This window comes from Lithobates pipiens, unplaced genomic scaffold (genome assembly GCF_037356315.1).
Source record: "Lithobates pipiens isolate NorthernLeopardFrog02 unplaced genomic scaffold, aLitPip1_a1.2 Scaffold_18, whole genome shotgun sequence".
NCBI classification, from domain to species: Eukaryota; Metazoa; Chordata; class Amphibia; order Anura; family Ranidae; genus Lithobates; species Lithobates pipiens.
Window position 1 is genome coordinate 497,725,436 of NW_027507758.1, and position 20,573 is coordinate 497,746,008.

Here is a 20,573-nt window from a genome sequence, read left to right on the forward strand (position 1 = left end):
ACTCAAGTTATTTACAGCACGAACTTTAAACTTCATTGTGAGTTAAACTTTATAGATATGAAATACATATGACGTAAAGTCAACACAACCCTTTTTAGTCTTCAGCTTGGGTGTGCTCATTTGACCTTTGGTTTCACTGAGTAATTCGTAGCCCAAACTCCTCTTTGTAGTGTGCAATTATCTTATAACAAGAGAAAAAAAAATACTTTTTTTATTAATACAAATTAAATAAGATCTGAACTTTTAATATGTTGAATATTTCTATATTATTTAATATCCATTGTCCTGACTTGAGCAAAATGACATTCATGTAAGCACTGTACATCCTTTATAATAGATGCAGAGAATGACAGTGTAAAAGTCACTTGATGACATTCAACAGGCAGAAATCTATGCAGATGTAACAAAACATCATTTAATTACATTATGGATACATTATTAAACTTATTTTTAGGTGATTCATCTGTCTGAACTCATATGTAGGCATACCGGCAAAAATACACTTCTACTAAACAAAACCTGTAGAAAAATACAAATTTTTTGTACCATGATTAAAATGCGGTAAATATATTTGCTGATGCCTATGCTGACTGACCATGAGAGCTCTGTAAAGGGATATCAGATCTCTTTTCTAGATGCATGAGATTCAGGTTCCAGGAGATCCTGAATTATTTTTTCCCATTATTGGCTGGTTGTGAGAGGTTCCAGGAGAGGAGCTAAAAGGCTTGTGTGGGGATATGACTGTGCACAAAGGGCTCGAGAAGCTAACATGCTGATATGAGCATACCTGGGTTCAGTTTAAGCCCTTGTACACACGGTCAGACATTCTGACAACCAAATCCGTTGGATTTTGTCCGACGGATTTTGTCCGAAACTGTTGTATACACATGGTCGGACAAAGTTGTCGGAAAATCCGATTGTACATAACATGATGACGTTATTTCATTACGACGGGTCTACGTTCAGGCTAGTAGCCAATAGCTTTGGTCTAGGTATTTGATCTGAGCATGCGTGGCACTTTGTCCGTCGGAGTAGGCTACACATGATCAGAGTATGTCCGATCGGAGCATTTTGTCGGAAAATTTTACGGACAAGTTGGAAAACTTGGTCCGTCAAATAGTCCGATGGAGACCACACACAGTCGGATTATCCGACAAAACGGTCCGATAGGACACACTCCGTCGGAATCTCTGACCGTGTGTACAAGGGCTAAGACTTTACGGTTTATGGAACATGACTTCATACTGAATCTGAACCACTTTGAAGTCAATGTTAATGTCAAGTTAAAAAACAGTAACAGTATATGTTATAGGCTAATACGCCAAAGATTGTCAAACAAATGGCATGGGGGGTGGGCTGGACAGTGGCCTAGGGGATATGTATCAAAGCAAAAATAAAATAGTGAAATTCCAATTGGTAAGGAGCAATTTAAAACCTTTTACCCTCTTTGTGATCAAGCCATTTTTTGCTATTTAGCACTGTGCTACTTTAACTGGTAATTGCACGGTCAGACGTTTGTTTTAACCCCCCTGACGGTATTCCTGAGTCTGACTCGGGGTGGATTTTTTATACCAAGAGCGGTATCCCCGAGTCAGACTCGGGACTGCATCGCTGGATCCAGGAGGAGGTTTACTTACCTTCTCCCTCGGATCCAGCGTTGTCTCCCCGCTGTACGAGCGAGCTGTGTCTCGCTCGATGCATTACATCGCCGATCTCCGTGCCCTGCGAGCGTTGCGACGCACGGGCACGGAGATCGGCGCCAAATTCAAAAAGTGAAACAAACAGTAAACATACAGTATAATGTAATCTTACAGATTACATTGCTGTATGTAAATATTTCACATCCCCGTTGTCCCTAGTGGTCTGCCCAGTGTCCTGCATGCAGTTTTATATTATAAAAACTGTTCTTTATGCCTGGAAACTGGAGATTGCCCATAGCAACCAAAACTGTCACTGTACATCAAAAATGATTTTAGACCAGCTAGAAAACAGCGATAATAAATTAGAATCACTCGCAGAATTGAGCGATAGCGATTTGTGGGGAGATCCGTCATCAAATACTGAAAAGTAATGACAGTGACAATTCTGCAACTGAGCAAATTTCAGTGTTTTTGATTTGATTACATTATTGAATAATTTTTATTATTGTTATATTATTATTTGGTACAATTATTTATAATTATTTATTATATTATAATTTATGATTTAATTTTTCAAACTTTATCATACCCGGGATGTCTGCTAGACTCTGGTTTGGACAGATTTAAGAGAGTTATTCCTAAGAATTGCAGGACTACAATATAAAACGCCAAATTTTCATGCAAAATAATGGTACCGCTTTTAGCACCTAAAATCCGAAATAATCGTACCGCCAGGGAGGTTAATAGATCTGGCTGGAGTATCTCCTTGCTTTCAGTTTTAAATGGTAACTGAAAGCAGAGCTAAATCCAACCAGAATCTGTGTGTGGTGTTTACTAGCACACAGATCTCTGTGCTATGATTGGCCATAGCAGGTATACAACCAAAATCATTAAGCAAAGTATGGGTGTGTTGCGTTGCCTTGGGGAGCTGCCTGTCAGCACCAAATGCACATGCCTGGGAGATACCTTCACCCTACCTGTTATGTGGTTTATCTGTGCAAAATATATGACCTACTACAGCAAAACTGACATCTACAAAGAAAAAAAATGCCTTTAAAATTCCATCAAGTAATAGCTTTAGCCATTTTACTTCTGGTTGTAACAAAATGGCCTGGGGTTCCCTTTATCTATAGCAGACCCATATCGTAGATGAGGTTCTAACGTAGATACATAGACATTAATGGGGGAGCCACACAAAAAAATGTATATGATTCTCCCTAAAAATACATACCAGACGCTTATTAATGATGAGGGTCTGGTAAAAATGCAAAGGGGGACCCCATACATAAAGAAACAAAAATGGCATGTAGCCCCACAACTTCTATGTGGCCATATTTGGTCAGTGTTGAATACAAGCAGTAACCGATGAAATGGTGTTCACCGTCTTCCCCGTGACCCAAAAACAGTCGCCTGCAAAAGTCCAAGGTCAAGACAATGTTGATCGCCTTCTTCAACAACAATAGCTAGAGTTGTACAAGTCTGGACAGTGGATGTTGCTGCACGATAACATGCCTACACACTGTGCAATCCATGTGCGCCAATTCTTGGCTCAGTGTGGCATACCTGTTCTCGATTATCTACCGTACTCCCCTGATCTGGTGCCTGCGGACTTCTTTCTGTTTCCTTGCCTGAAGAACATCATGAAAGGCGCACATTTTGTGGATGTGGCAGCAATTCAAAAATGTGCGATAGGGGTTCTGCGATCGTTTCCATTTTTTTTTTATGAATGTCGCCAAAAGTGTGTTGTAAAAAATGCCGATTATTTTGAAGGCCAATAAAGATAATTTGTTTGTATCTTCTGTTTTGTTTGCTTTCTGATACCATTCACTAAACTTTTTTACGTTCAATAAGCTTTTATTGTTTTATCAACACAAATTAAACAGAATAAACAAGAACATGAGCAGGTGCCCGTCAAAAGGCATTCTGGTTTGATAAATTTGTGTTGTACAGAAAATACAGTACATGCCATGCTGTATATATGAGTAATCTGGGAATAAGTCATTATCATAAAGTTCTAGACCTTGTACTAACATTAAATCAAAGACAGTACAGATGAGAGAAAGGAAGACAAAAGAGAGGGGGAAGTCAGAAGAAGAGAGGGGGGGGGGGTGTGGATGTAGAAGGGGGAGGGGGGTGGAGAGACAGCGAGCCTCATTGGGGGGGGGGGGGGTTGTTAGCCTGGGGGGTGAGGGTGTAATATTGTGGTTAGTCTCTTGGGAGGTACTCGTCATTGAGAGTCTATGCTTCAGTTTCTCAGATGTAGAGTAATGTCTCCAGGTGTTCTAGACCGGTGTATCTCAACTCCAGTCCTCAAGGCGCCCCAACACGTCATGTTTTCAGGATTTCCCTCAGATGAAATAGCTGTGGTAATTACTAAGGCAGTGAAACTGATCAAATCACCTGTGCAAAATAATGGAAAGCCTGAAAACATGACCTGTTGGGGCGCCTTGAAGACTGGAGTTGAGAAACACTGTTCTAGACCATGGAGAATTTTGCGTATGTATCTAAGGTTTTGGCTTGCATCTCCTCCATAAGCATAATATCGTTTATCTTTCCCACCCATTCTATAAGGGATGGGGGGGGGGGTTCCAGTGTCTGGGAATTAGTTGCCGACCTGCACTGAGAATTTTTTTTTAAATGTTGGGCTTTTTGGATTTTATTGTGCCAGGGAGTATGCAAAGGAGGGCAATGGATGGGGAGGGTGTGAGCGATTTGTCATATATTTCAGTGTAGACGTGAAAGATCTGTGTCCAAAATGGTTGAATCTCATCGCATTCCCACCAGATGTGATTGTACGTACCCTTTGCCAAATTACATCTACAGCAGATATTGGAAACTGAAGAGAGCATGATCTTGAGGTTCGTTGGCACTTAATACCACCTGGACACCAGCTTGTAGTTTTTTTCTTGGGTGTAGCTCAAGATAGAAGACTTATGGGTGAAGAGAAAGGCTTTACCCCAGTCCGCTTCTGATATATCCCTCCCGAGCTCCTCTGACCAGGCCTTAGTGTACTTAGGTAAAGTGCCACGAGTATAATCTAGGATCAGTCTGTAAATCGCTGATAGAGTGTGTTGAGGTATTTCTGAGAATGTGCATAGCTGTTCAAAGCCAGTCAGGGGTCTGTGGATTTGTTGTGAGTCATGTAGTTGCTTACAGTAGGAGGACAAGTGGAGGCGGGTCAGCCACGTTATATTGGAGGCTGTAGTGGTATGGTTTGTCACAAAGGTACCATGGGTGCTATTGACAAATTGTTTTGCCATGGGCCAGGTGGATCTGTTGTAAGTATCCATAGTTGGGGCCGATCTACCCTCTGGTAGGGCTGGGTTGTCAAATAGGGGGATGAGTGGACTCGGTTCAGTGGATAGTGAGTAGCCCTCCCTTCTGCAGTACCAGATTAGTAGAGCATCTCTGGTGAGGGGGGATAACATTGGGAGAGATTTGTAAGTCCAGTTGTAGCCCCATAATAGTTCTCGAAGGTCAGCTGGGGACAAGCTTTAATCAAAGTGCGAAGGAACCACTCCATAAGTCGGGAGACCACTGTGGATGTATGGTAGAGCTCAAAATCTGGTAAGCCAACCCCGCCATTGGTTGTGGGAGAGCATAAAAGCTTGTGTTTCAATCTGTTTCCTCGCCAGGCAAAGCAAATGGCCATGGAATGAAGGGTGCGGAAAAAAAGAGGATGGAAGTGCAATCGGTAGGGCTTGAAATAAATACAATAATTTGGGAAGTATATCCATTTTTAGTATATTAATGCGACCAAACCATGATACTGTGAGGTCCAATCTGCTTTCGGTGACGTGTAGAGTTTTGTGAGCAATGGGCTAAAGTTTAGGGCATATGTAGCTGGTATGTGTGCTGGGATGGCCGTGCCTAGGTATGAGATTGATTTTGATTGTCATTGAAAGGCAAAGTTGGCCATAAGGGAGGAGAGGGTGGGTTGTGTTAAGGAGAGTTTCAGTACATCCGTTTTGGAAATGTTCAGTTTGAAGTTGCTGAAATGGCCGAACCTATGGATCTCAGAGAGTATGGGTGGAATGCTGATGTGGAGTAGAGGTAGAGGAGGAGATCATCCGCATATAGGGAAATTTTGCATTGGGAGGAAGGGGTTTGTATGCTGTGTATATTAGGATTCGCTCTGATGGCTTGAGCTAGGTGTTCAATGACTAGGGCAAACAGGAGTGGGGAGAGGGGGCAACCCTGTCTAGTGCCATTGGCAATTAGTGAGCTTCTCTGATTGGGTTCCGTTCACTAAGATTGTAGCAGAGGGTCCGGGGTAAAGGGACATGATGCGTGAGAGCATATTTGGGCCTAATCCTATCTGAGAGAGGGTGGTTTGGAGGAAAGACCAACTGACCCTGTTAAAAGCCTTCTCCGCGTCACAGGAGAGAAGGCAGGTCTATAGGTGATTGCATTGGGCTTCAGCGAAGAGGTGTAAGGTCTTAGTCGTGTTGTCCCTGGCTTTGTGCCCAGGGACCAAACCCACCTGGTCCCTATGAACCAGCTGTGGCAATAGGGGTGAAAGGCGATTTGCTAGGATCTTGGCGAACAATTTGAAATTTATATTCAGGAGGGATATAGGTCTATAGTTGGAGCATAAAGAAGGGTCTTCGCCCGGTTTCGGGATAACTACGATTTGGGCTTGAATTAGGGCGGCAGAGGGGGTGTGAGTCTCGTATATGGCGTTAAATGCTTTTGCTAGTAGAGGGGCCAGTATCAGAGCAAACGTTTTATAGAAGCATGATAAGAACCCATCGGGACCAAGACTTTTGCCATGTTTAAGACTTTTTATGGCTAGTTGGAATTCAGTTTCGGACAGTGCAGACTCTAAGTCTGGAATGGTTGGAAGTGCGGCTTCTTGGCAATATGATAGTAAATCTTGCGTCGATTTGTCAGTTTGGGAGAGGGGTGGTGGTGCCTGGGGGGTAAAGTTATATAGGGCGGAGTAGTATTGTCAAAATTCTTCGGCTATGGCTTCTGTCTTTACTACTAAGCTAATCTGATAACACTGTACATGGTAATGGAAGCCACCATATAGGGATTTTTCATTATATTATTACACTCCGCTTTGTCCTTTTTCACACTCAAAGGCATATTTATAAAGGAACAAATGGTATATTTGCCAATGATAAATTGATTGCTGCAAAAAAATTATTTAAAAAAAAATCATGCAGCAGATCACCTTCACCCAACTGAAAGGCATTCAACTCAACATTTGGGGTTTTCGTTCTTTTGTAGTCACATACATTATTTATAATATGTCTGAAATTACATTTATCAGCATTAATCACTTTTTTACCGCCAAACTCCAGGAAAACAGCTAAATACACAGAAGAAATATAAATGTGGAAACGTTTGCTTAGTAGTTTGTATTTTTGTCTATGCGATCCTGAGATATATACAATCGTGTCACACTGCACAGCACTATCTGGCAGGGCAGAAGACCTGTTTTTTTTTTCTGCTGCAGTTAAGTAATACTTATACTAAGCCTGGCAATGGGGAGTTGAGGAGAAGCAGCACATTGAGTAGTTGATCTCTCTGTCACTCTGCTCTCTCCTCCATTAGCATGCTTCTTGTTAGCACTTCAATAATGCAGTGCCACCATGTGCTGCTTATTCCACTCCCAGTCTGAACTCTGTTGTACAGGGGACTGTAAGAGACTGATATCAGGTCAAATTCAGGTACTTACATTGCCTGCATTAAAAATATATATTAATTACGAATATGGTAACACAGCTCATACCCTCTGAGCCCGCAGGTTAAGGGACAACATAACCAAATAAAATATACAAAGTATAAGATTACAGGCTCACAAGGTAATTTACAATATGTCCCTAATAAGATTGCCCAGGTAATTTGTGACTACTATACTCATCTCCACAACCTTAAAGCATCTCATAACATATGGAAAGAAGCCCTCGGGTTGAGGTCAAGATAGTGAATGTATTGGGGGCTGCAGGCAAAATGGTAGATGGAATGAAGTGTTTCTAGAGTTTGATGGTTCAGGTTAATAGGTAGGGCTTCAGATTTGGATATTATTCACTTTATAGCCTGATAGGCCAGTGAATTTACAATGCGAGCCTGTAAGGTGTGGTGGGTGGTTAGGGTTTCCATAAGAGTTAGCAGTATGTCGTCTGCAAAAGCAACAGTTTAAAGGAATGATAATGGATGGCAACCCCTTTAATATCCGGGGTGTTAAAAATGGTGGCGGGAAAATGTTATATGCAGAGGACAAACAGCAGGGGAGATAGGGGACATCCCTGCCCATTTCTAATCAGGAATGAGGTTGATGTGGCATGTGGGAATTTCACAGAGGCAGGGGGCATAGAGTAGAGAGCTTGCATGGCATATAGAAGGGGTCCCTTTATGTCAAAGCATCTAAGCATTGCACATAAAAAAGGCCAACTAAGGTGATCAAATACCTGTTTAGCATCAGGACTAGGGGCCATACCTTCCTCATCTCATCTATGAAGTATATCAATAAGATCTATGGTCCTACAGGTGTTGTATCCTGCCAGCAAAATGAGAGAAGACCCACTTGGTCCTTATGAATCAGTGGAAGGGAAGGGGATGACTACTCCAGGTGGAAATGTGAATATAGAATTCTGATCGAAACTGGAACACCAGGTGCCGGCTAAGCATATAGCAACATGAGGCAAGAAGGAAGTTCTGGACAGCCACACTCCGGAATATAGCCTTTATTTGTAAAAAGTCCAACAGATACAAGCCACAATGGGATAAACAAAAAATGGGACAAACTGACTTGTTTAACACTTAACAGTGCTTAGACATAGCTGCCCCTAAGCACTGTTAAGTGTAAAACAGGTCAGCTCGTTTGTCCCATTTTTTGCTGTGGCTTGTATCTGTTGGACTTTTTACAAATAAAGGCTATATTCCGGAGTGCGGCTGTCCAGAACTTCCTTTTTGCTCCTTATGAATCAGGGCTGGAAGATTTTGGCGTAGCCAATTTGCCAAAATCTTACTTAATATGTTAAGGTCTGAATTCAACAAGCCTATGGGCTGATAATTACCACAGTTAGACGCATCTTTTATCTTTTGGGAATAACTGTTATATACAATGCTGTGAAAAGGTATTTGCCCCCTTTCTGATTTTTTATTTTTTGCATATTTGTCACAATTAAATGACTCAGATTATCAAACAAATTTTCTTATTACACAAAGATAGCCCAAGTAAATACAAAATGCAGTTTTTAAATGATGGTTTCATTTATTAAGGCAAAAAAGCTGTCCAAACCTGCCTGGCTTCATGTGAAAAAGTAATTGCCCCCTAAACCTAATAACTGATGGAGCTACCCTTGGCGGCAACAACTGCAATCAAGCATTTGCGATAACTGGCAATGAGTCTTTCACATTGCTCTGGAGCAATTTTGGCCCACTCTTCTTTGCAAAATTGTTTTAATTCAGCCACATTGGAGGGTTTTCCAGCATGAACAGTCGGTGTAAGGTCATGATACAGCATCTCAATTGGATTAAAGTCCGGGCTTTGACTAGGCCACTCCAAAACTTACATTTTGCTTTGTTTGAACCATTTGGAGGTGGAATTGCTGTTGTGTTTCAAAACATTCTCCTGCTGCATAACCCAAGTTCACTTGAGCTTGAGGTCAGGACATTCTTCTTTAGAATTTTCTGGTAGAGCTCAGAATTCATGGTTCCATCAATTAATAAGTCGCCCAGGTCCTGAAGCTGCGAAGCAGTCCTAGACCATCATGCTACCACCACCATGTCTGACTGTTGGTATGATCTTGTTATGAAATGCTATATTAGTTTTATGCCAGATGTAACGGGACGCACACCTTCCAAAAAGTTACATTTTTTCTTTTCAGTCCACAATCAGTCAATATTTGCCTAAAAGTCTTGGGGATAATCAATATGTTTTTTGGTAAATGTGAGATGAGCCTTTGTGTTCTTTTTGGCCAGCAGTGGCTTTGACCTTGGAACTCTCCCATGGGTGCTATTTTTGCCCAGTCTCTTTCTTATTGTTGAATCATGAACACTGACCTTACCTGAGGCAAGTGAGGCCTGCAGTTCTTTAGATGTTGTTCTGGGTTCTTTTATGACCTCCTGGATGAGTCGTCATTGTGCTCTTGGAGTCATTTTGGTTGGCCGGCAACTCCTGGTAAGGTTCGCCACTGTTCCAAGTTTTCTCCATTTGTGAATAATGGCTCTCACCGTGGTTTGCTGCCATTCCAAAGCATTAGAAATTGCTTTGTAATCCTTTCTAGAGGGATACATGTCAATGACTTTGTTTCTCATCTGTTCTTGAATTTCTTTAGATCAGGGCATGATGTGTTGACTTTTGAGATCTTTTAGCTTGCTTCTCTTTGTCAGTCCTGATTCACGCCTATGCATTTTTAGTGTTTTTTGCATTTTGCAGATTTGCACTACAGAATTTGTTTCATGGGAAACCATGTTAAATGGACTGTAGTGGAAACCTGAAAAATGCAAAAAGCACTAAAAAATGCATAGGTGTGAATCAGGCCTGAGACAGCTGCTATTTAAGTGATTTTTTGATTCAAGAGGTCTGGCAGTAATCTGGCCTGGGTGTGGCAAGTGAAATTTAACTCAGCTTTCCAAAATAATTGTGGTTAATCACAGTTCATTCATGATTCAGCATGGGAGGGGGCATTTACTTTTTCACATAGGGCCAGGCAGGTTTGAAGATGAAATAATAATTAAAAAAACTACATCTTGAATTTACTTAGGTTATCTTTGTGTAATATTAAAATGTGTAAAAAAATTAAAACGAAAAGATCAGGAAGGGGCAAATACTTTTTCACATTACTGTATGTGTGTGTCATGGAGGCGGGAATAAGCTGGCCATGCAAAAGACCTTTGAATAAAGTGTTTGTATGCAGGATAAAAATCCCTTAGAATGTTTAGTAATAAACATAATTAAGACCAACTGGGCACAGGGGTTTACTGCCCAGAAGGATCTTAGGGGTCTCCTGCATCTCTCCCAAAGTAATCAGAGAATTCAGAAGTATCACATCTGACCATGCAGGTGTAGAGATCTTACTAACATAGAGATATGCATTCATTTTCAGCAGAAGAGTATCCATTATATTATGTCGGCCCCTAAAGTGGTTCTAAAGTCAAAACACATTTTACCTTAACGCATTCCCTGCATTAAGGTAAAAAAACACCCTTCTACATGTTATACTCAGCCCCACCCCCATCCCTAAACACTTACCTTGCTTATCTCACCTTTTCAGCGCTGTCCCTGCTGTAGCACCACCTCTCTCTCTTCCTGTTCTGACAGGAGACACTGAGCGCAGCAGAGTCATGGCTGTCAGTCAAACTCTTGTCAGGAGGGAGCAAGGGCATGGCTTATGCTATGAATGCACACAGCCTGGCTCTGGAGCACACGCACCTGAGCACCCTCTTAGCACTTAGCTAGCTAAGCAGAGATCCCGGCGGGGTGACGTCGGAATAATATCTTTTTTATTATAACACACAAAAAAATATTCTTTAATATCACTTTAAAGACATAATTTACCTTTACCAAAAAACACCCTATGCAGGTAAGGGGTGTCTGTAGAGAAAAACAAACTGTGTGGGTTTGATAAAGTTGAATAATGCCTTTGTTATAGGTTTAGGCTACCTAGGGAACTGCCTGACACCTGACTGAAATGTTCCCATCATCCCGTCCTACCTTGTTGCTAGGACATTGTTTAGAGACTCCCAGGTCTCAATGTTCACCTGCCCAAACCCATGAGTGAGTTCTTTCTCTGATTCAAAAGCCCTCATGTAGCGCACTACTCCCTTGGGAGCTGCTGGGTGTGTTCATATCTTTAACTGCTTCCGTTCTTCCACCCCTGCACGAATTTCACAAACAGCAGACAGTCCATTAAACTTTGCCATTTTTATTTCTTGCTTGGTGAATGTTACATTGCTGTTAGAGGATATGAGTTGCCTCTAAACTCTGGTTCCCATTTCTGTTCCCATGTCCTTTCCTATAGTGAACTGACCAATGCCCCTCTGAAAGACATTGTGGCATATGGATGCTGGAAGCCTCAGGCCTCGCCTGCCTATCTTGACTCTTGCAATCCTTCTGGCGTCAGTTCAGGAAAAGGTTCTGATGGTTAAGCACTGCTGTATTGCACTCTCCCATTGACAGTCCATGATTGCCACGCGAAAGTCAATCCCAGTTTACTCCGTCCTCTTTGCGGCTACTTCCTGCTCCGCATGGTCGGATACATCCTAAACTGGGATGCCCGGTCCACTCCTGCAGATTACATTGTGGCGGTTGTAATGACTATCCGGCGCTGGGGTCTCTGAACCCCCAGGTCTTCAAGTCCCTTCCTGCTATCCAGCGCTGGGGTCTCTGAACACCCAGGCCTTCAAGCCTGCTCCTCGGTTAAATTTCTGCTCCTTCTCTGCTCCAGACTCTTCCCACCTTCCCCGGAAGCATGTGACCCCCAGCTTATATGTGAGTCCTGTCCCTGCCAATACAATTTAATGATTGGTCCAGGGCTCTCGATACAATCTGCCTGCACCCCAGTCTCTAGCCTGCCTTCCTTCTAGAACATTTCCAATGGAAGCTAAGGGAGATCTTTCAGGGTCAGAATGCAGGTGGCCACACCCTCCCCTCTCTACTCTGTCACTCCCCCCTCCCAAAACAGGCAACCAGGCCTTAAAGTACAAGGCCCTGGTTAAATTGACCTAACACTTACCCTACCTAAACCTATTTAGCACCCACCTAAAGGTGGTGGGCGCTACACTCATATGCGCTTTCTCTCCCTGGACGCAGTAGTTCTGAGCTCAGTGTTTGAGATCTCAATTCTATGATGGTGGAATTGAACAGCAAAAACTGAGAGTCTCCTAGCAACATGGAATTAAAGGATAATGTGATCAAAGCTGCACAGTTTGTTTTTAAGCCAGAAATCCCACCTGCAAACACCTGAAAATATAAATTCCACTTAGAATCTTCCACATCTTCTTTGGTTTCCTTTCTTTATACTCCAGCCATTCCCAACAGTCTTATATAACATATGGCAATACCATGGAAACCTAAATCTCTCCTTTACTTCAGTAATATCATATATGTATGAACCAAAACCATCTTACCTTTGCTACCCTACAAGACAGATATGAACTGCTATCAAGAGTACTGCTTAGTCATCTTTAAATAAAACATTTTACACAATCTGTTTCCTCCAATTTGACCTACTTCCCACCTATCCTTTTTAGAAAAGCTTTGCATTACTAGTCCGACATGCAGAGGCCAGGTGTCCAAAAAATACAGACTTCTAATGACCCCAAAATCCTAACACACCCATAAAGCAAAGCTAGATAATACAATCGGGATAGATTTTAAATAGTGTTTACATCAGAGGAATAGGGAAACATCTGTGATGATGCACACAAATATTCTCTTTGTACAACCTACAAAGAGAACCAATACAAGATTCTCTACAAATGGCTTTAAATTAATAATTGCGCTAATATTACCTACTAATATTGTACAGTGTACCACCAAATTAAGTGAATATTATTGAACATATAGTGAACCATACAAAATATAAGAAATATATAAAATTCCTTCTGTGTAATGGTAACAATAGAGCAAACTTTTTCCACAGGTAAAAGAATATCACATTCCACTGTGTACAAACTAAAGTCTCTGCCAATAAATTCACATATGGGGGACTAGATAATCAAGCCTTAATGAGTCTTCTGAGTAACAGATAGTTCATTGAGAGATTTCGCTGCTAATTCCCATGGATGAACTTCCAACTTTCAGCAGGCTTCATAACATCAAAAACAAAGAACAAACAAGACCATCGCGCAGATAGTATAACGAAGTGATCCCTATTTAATTAGGGTGAACTCACGCTTCTCCCCAGAATAGATCGCATATGAAATGGTCAGTTGCATACAGCATAATGCTGGGATCTCCTCATATGCTGACAGTGCACACAAAACACTGCTGGTAACGTCACAGGCTCCTCCTCCTGACTAGTTGCGTTACTGGATATGTGACTTTTTCACCCTTGAAAATTCCTCTTGATTTGTTAGAAATCCAGTGTGTTCCTAGCTTCCCTGTTATAGGCTGACAACACAGTGCTTTTGCTGCACTGTAATACAAGTTAATGTTGTCACATTGTACAAATCAACAATGGTGCACTGACACTGGCATCAGCTTAAAGTCCACAGGTAGTGTGCATCCTAGAATGACCATGATGTTCCTGTATAGGTGGTTACTCAAGTGTTTCCACTGTTGTGTGCCACTTATGTGCTTTATTGCTGTCTCAAGTTATTGCATTATGTTATAATGTGGGTGGCACAGTGGTGTAGTGGTCAGCACTCTCGTCTAGCAGTAAAAACAGTCACTGGTTTGAATCCCAACCGCAACACTACCTGCCTGGAGTTTGCATGTTCTTCCTGTGCCTGCGTGAGTTTCCTCACACACTCCAAAAGACATGCTGGTAGGTTAATTGGCTTCTGTCCAAAATTGGCCCTAGTATATGAATGAGGACCTTGGATTGTGGGCTCCTTGAGGGTAGGGACCAATTTGAGTGTGCAATGTACAATGTACAGGGATAGGGACAATTGTAGACACTCACTCAGGATGGACTGGTGTCTTTATTCAATCTTACTAACGATGTAACTATGTAATTAATATAACTACTGATACACATAGCAGAGTGTGCTGCCACTACAGCCTGTTTATTTTTTACTTTTGGTAAGTTCCTCTGTTCCTCCCTTCTTTTTTTAACTCTAGTTAATATAGTCTATACGGTATGTGTGTGAGCTGATTAGGCGGCTGGGAAATGTAGTCCTGTGTCTCCTGCTGTGAGGGCCTTTTGAGGGGGGGATAGGGAGGAGGAGGGGGAAGGAGGGGAGCGGGAAGTATTTTATATTTTGGCTACACCATCACATATCTTTGCACTTTACTTCATCCACACACAGACTAAACTGGAGGCTGGCCAGTCAAGAAAATTGATTCTCTGTAGTTACTTTGCCCATTGACCTTCTTAATGATATAATCTGCATGACTATCTTGTTACCTCACACACCTGACACTTTATTAGCCACTTAGTGGTGGCCGATGTTGCACATAAACGACCCCCTCCAACAGGAGACTCCATTCCCACATGTAAGCTCAAGTGGGCGGAGTGAAATGTATTGGGGGGCATGGCCTGACGGGTGTCCAGGCTGAGACTGCCAACTGCCTATACACAGCAGGTGTATGCGCGGCTCCCAGGATCTTCTGCTCTTATCTGTCATAGTATAGTCTCTAGCTAAACACTTGCTGTTCCTTTATGCTTGTTCAGAATAATCTCACTTTTTTTTCAGAGACAGAATTTAGGGAAGTCATTGTCTTCTTACACTTCGAAAGACTAGAAAACATCCTTTTTATGTATTTAGCTAAAGTACAAAATTATGCTGGATTCAACTTTGATATCTTATTGAAGAGTTAAAGCAGTAGTAAACCGGCAAAACACCCCCCCCCCCCCCACCAAAAAATAAAAACATGCAAGACAATAGCATAATGTGCTAGTATGCATTGCATACTAGTAAAATATGAAATACTTACCTTAAAAATAAGCTCCAGCAGCTCGCCCGGTCACTCCTGAGGGGGCTGACATGTGCCCTCTGCGCTTCTTCCAGGTTCATGGCCCCCGGCACTGTGAGTGGCCGGAGCCCTGATGACGTCAATCTTATGCATGCACGTGGGAGTCCTCTGTTCCGACACGAGTCGCCGGACCTTCAGCGCACATGGGCCACTGATGTCAGTGGCTGCATGCAGAGTGAATATATCCTAAACCATGCAGGTTTAGGAGATAGGCCTCTTTCACACTACCGATCCGTTCAGGTCCATCTGTCAGTTTTTCAGGCGGACCTGAAAGGATGCTCCATAGAGGTCTATGGAGCGTCAAATGTTAGCGGTGACATGCCCGCTCCGATCTGAAAAAGTGTGATGGAGGAAAAACCTACTTTTCCATCCATCATCGGATCGGGTGACGATGGACTCTGCGGTTCGTCTTCATCCAATCTCCCATAGTGGAAAGCATTGCTCTGACATCTCTGTCCCTGCGCAGTGTGCAGAGACTGACCTGTCATCTTCCTGCTCAGAGGGGATCGACGGAGCGGATCATCACTGATCCGCCCTGTGTGAAAAGACCCATATTCATTTTACCTACAGGTAAGCCTTATTATAGGCCAATGATGGCGAACCTTGGCACCCCAGGTGTTTTGGAACTACATTTCCCATAATGCTCTTGCACTCTGCAGTGTAGATGAGCATCATGGGAAATGTAGTTCCAAAACATCTGGGGTGCCAAGGTTCGCCATCACTGTTATAGGCCTACCTGTTGGTAAAAATTACCAAGCGGGCAATACAACTGCTTTAAGCTGTCTGTGGAATCTGCTGAATCATCACGTGACCATACTGCCTGTACAGACTGAGATCTAAGGGTGCATTAAGCAGCATTTAAAACAGGGCAGTCACCATATGACCTGAAGTCTACAAACTTTTACCACTGGGTAAAAAAAAAAAAGTAAAGTAGTTCTAAATGCAGAAAGTTTTTTTTTTTTAATCTTTTAAAAAAAATTCAATAATGCAATCTATGCATAAAACCTTCTGAGTGCAGCTCTCTCTCCCCCCCCCCCTTTTTATACTTACCTGAGCCAGATCAGTGATGTGCTTGAGAGCAGCACCTCTCTCCCTCCTCAATGGTTGAGCAATTGATTCCTTCTGCTGTCAACCACAGTCAGCGATAAAGGAGAGGAGTGGGGCCAAGCCGCAATCTATTTGTCTTATGTACACACATAGCAGGGCTCAGGAGCAAGGACGTACGAGTGCCCCAAGCCAGGAGCACCAGCGAGGAACCCGAGAAGAGGAGGATTGGGGCCACTCTGTGCAAAACCATTGCACAGACCAGGTAAGTAAAACATATTTGTTATTTTATTTAAAAAAAAAAAAAAACCTTTGCGCATTTACAGTCACTTTAAAGATTGTCAAAAGAAAAAGAAGCAACAAAGACAACAAAGTTATTGCAACAAACAAAAGTTAAGGCACTATTTATTTTAATTTTAGGCTTGGCTACAGTTTAAGCACACACTCTATTTTGACGTTAGAGGCATCATCGGTGTGGCTGACGTGATCAGAATGTAAAATTGGTTAGACATTATCGACAGAATGGGTTATCAAGGCATATGATTATGCTGGTAAAATGTAAAAAAAGATTATGTGGTACCTTTCATTAGATCACTTTGTTTTGTTTGTTTTTACTTCGTATTTTATCAAGTAATACCAAGTGTTAGGTTCACTAATATTTTTGATCATAACAATGATATCTTGTCTATCAGCTGTACTGCATGTCCCTTCCCAGTAATTACTATCAGAGAGGGCCAGAGGGGAATCTTTTTGCCCTTGAAAACATACTGCATCTGCATCAGGAATGTAAAGCTTGAAGGAAACATCAGTATTTGCAGGTAAAATGCCTTCTAATGGCTGCACCAACTTATAGTGCTTGGCCCAGTTAGAGTATGTCAATGGAAACACTGGCCATCCTACTGCAGGGTTGGTACATATAATGAGATAATTGCATAAGTACTTATAGTTACCATTATCATTTTTATCAGTCTTGATAAAAACCGTTAAAACATAGGTTCCTGCCTGAGGAAGGCAAACATTTATGTCCACTTTGTTCTCTTCCTCTGTTGTGAATACATGCCTGTTCTCCATTTCCGATGTCATTTGTACTTCATCAGACTGTAAGGAACAAAAAAAATATAATTTCTTCTTCAACGTAAAATGTATAGTAAAGAGCCCATCATCCGTATAAATCACTGGATCTGCATGTGAAGGGTTCACAAGCCCTGCTTTTTCAGTTAGCCTGCTTGGTCCTACGGGATTATGGATGCACTTTGGAATCCTCATGCTACTGTCAATGTGTTTGCTGTCAATTCTGTATTCTATAACCAACTGCAATTTTTTTTCAGAATCAGCTTTTTGGGCAAAAATATTAAGGACATGCTGGCCAGGCTGTTGAGGATAAACATCAAGCTTCATTCCATTGTCCAACAATGTGAGTATACCAGGACTTTCTTGCTCACCGAGTTTGAAAAGGAATTTCAGATCATTGCAGCTCTCAATGACAATAGAGACTTTCCCTGTCACTAAAGATATCACAAAAATAAGACAATTAAATGGGTAAGGTGTGGTAATTTAGCAGTTTAAAAAAAAATAAAAATCTACACTGTAAAGACAATATGTAATAAATTTACACCATTTCTATTAAAACTGGGAAACAGAATAAAAACCATGTTATGCAAATTGTTGGCGCTATATAATTTTTTATTAATAATAATCATAATAATACACCAGTGTTGGATGAGACATTCTACTTACAAGAGCAGGCATCACTAAATGACGGACCGCGGTCCAGATCCGGACCCAGCAACCTCGTCAAATAGTTGCCCTAGTATCCTCTCCCCACTCACCGACTCACCTTTCCACTGCCGCCACTATCACCCTGTCTGTCCCTTTTATAACATTGTCTGACATCCAAGTCTGTCCCTTTTTATAACAAATCAGAACCCCCCCCCCCCCCTTCATCTCCCTTCCCCACACTGTCCAATCTTATTCAGTATTGTGATGTTATGAAAGGGACAGGAGTCTGGAATATGGAGGGAGGACTGCGATTGGGGGGATCTGCAAGGAGGGGGGTTTGTGATGGGGTCTGTGATGAGGGGACTATGATGCAAGGTCTGTTAAGATGAGGGGGGTATGTGATAAAGGTGGTCTATGGTTGGGGGTCTGTGATGGGGGGAGTTTGTGTGTGTGTGTAGGGGTCTCTGATGTAAAAGGGGGTGGGGATCTGTGATGTGAAGGGGGGACTGAGGACACTGATGCAATGTAAGGGCTTGTTCACACTTGTGCAGAGATCTATGTTTTTCTGCTCTGGAAGAGCAATAGAAAACAATAGTTTTCTATGTGTTCTGTTCACACTGTAACAGTGCACCTGGGTGCTGAGTAGTATAGAGCAAAAATCATACTGTGTGTATTTTTCTGCAATGGATTAGAGCTCATATGAAGGCTCCATGTGCGTGTTCACTCGCGATCTATGTGTCTAGGGAGCCGGGCTCCATAGACTTACACAGTGGCCCACCCCCCCTCCCCCCCCACTTCCTCTTCACTGCATTTGATTGACAGCAGCAGGAACCAGTGACTCCTGCTGCTGCTCGAATGCTTTGTGAAGAGGAAGGAAGGGAAGAATAGATGTGGCACAGCGCTGATCTCTTCTCCCCTCTCTTCCCCTTCACACAAGGAAGGAGGGGCACAGGGAAACTGAAAAGTTTTTTACCTTTTTGCAAGCAACTTAAAAAACATTTTTAGGTTTAGTATTACTTTAAAATGAAACTCCAAGAACTTCAACATATGTTAATGCATTGCATATGCATAATGGTCCCTTTAAATTTAACCTTTACTAACTTACCTTAGCTAGGTTTAGGCTAAGTGACTTTTATTGGTTAAGGTTAAGACCTTAAGACTCCATAAAAGTCAATTGATCTAAACCTAGCTTTTAAACATAATGTTAGATCTTTCAACTTCAACATTAATGCACATTTGTGGTTTAACATATTTTCTTTGAAAAAAAATACATTATATTTTGATCCTTTGAGGAGTCCCGTTATCTATTTCGGTAGTAAACCGCATACAAAAAAAAAGGCAGTTTAAGCCATAAAATTATTATGACAGATTTACCTGAAAACGAAGCCCTCCAGTAGTGTGCTGTCACCACTGTAGGGGCTTCTATCTACACCCGGGCTTGCTTCCGGGTTTGTGGGGTTCAGCAATATGAATAGCCGAGCCACAATGACGTCACTCCCGCGCTGTTTACTGCACGGGTATGCTGTTCTCTCAGAGCATATGCGCCGGGGATGTCAGCTGCTTCTAAAGTAAATATCTCCTAATTTTTTTTTCTATGTTGATTTTTATTATTTGAGCTTACTATATATGTAGCGCTGTCACATTCACTTTATCTTCTTTTTCTTGTGGGAACACTTAGGTGACAGCAGCAGCATTAATTCCCTTTACGGTAGTTTCTTTTTAGTGTTAGTGTATTGATTAGCAGCGTGCAACTACGTTTCTACTTAATCTCCTAAATGGTGACCGTTTAGGAAATATTTACTGTACCTATTGGTAAGCTATATTATAGGATTACCTATAGGTAAAAATCAACACTTTAACGCTTTAATTCATAGCAGTGATTTTATTACCTCATACATCTGTGTTTTGCTATGACAATTTTTTTGTGATTTTATATAGCATAAATATAGAACTAAGACCATGCATTGTTTTTGGTATGAAAGTGTACTTTTTGGAGTGGTTTGTGAAGCTTACTACAGGAAATTAGGTAGCAGGAAGTGAGGGGAGGGGAAAGGACTTGGTACAAGCCATGTGCTTAGAAACTAAGGAGCAGCAGTTGTTTGGAGGACTTCAGAGAAGCAAGAAGCAATCTGGATATAGATCCTAGATTCTGATATATGACTCCATCATAATGAAAGAGCCAAGTAACTGTTTAGTTTATGCCTATTACCAGGCATGTACTGTCTGTCCCCCAGCCCCTGCAGAACACAGGGGAGACCCAGAGAAGTTTCTTTTCTAAACAGCTACATAGTCGGGAGATTAGCCGATTGGTGGACAGGATTTGGGAGTCCATGCCCGCTCACCTCATGCCCCCCCTCCCCCCCAAGTTCCTCAAGCCCTAGTTACCTAGCTCTGTGGTGCCCAGGAGGAAGGTAGAGGATCAGATGTACCAGCAGTGCACAGCTGGTCCTGGGCTCCTAACTCCAAAGAAACCACCTGCAGGGCAAACACTACACTTGGGTCCTAGCGAGAAGAAGCTGTGCAGACCAGGTACTGTGGGGGACTAACATTGATGGGCACTTATGAGGCTGTGC

General features: G+C 42.1%; 1 protein-coding gene across 5 annotated transcripts in view; it reads right to left on the reverse strand.

Moving 5' to 3' along the window:
• Positions 1-16,670: 16,670 nt before the first annotated feature.
• Positions 16,671-20,573, reverse strand: part of KY (kyphoscoliosis peptidase) — a 105,157-nt gene continuing 101,254 nt past the window's right edge. For all 5 annotated transcript variants that reach the window (XM_077488646.1, XM_077488643.1, XM_077488642.1 and 2 more), the window contains one exon: positions 16,671-17,786. In XM_077488646.1, coding sequence (XP_077344772.1) covers positions 16,873-17,786 — 914 coding nt within the window. In that variant the 3' untranslated portion in view covers positions 16,671-16,872. The remainder of the gene's footprint in view (positions 17,787-20,573) is intronic.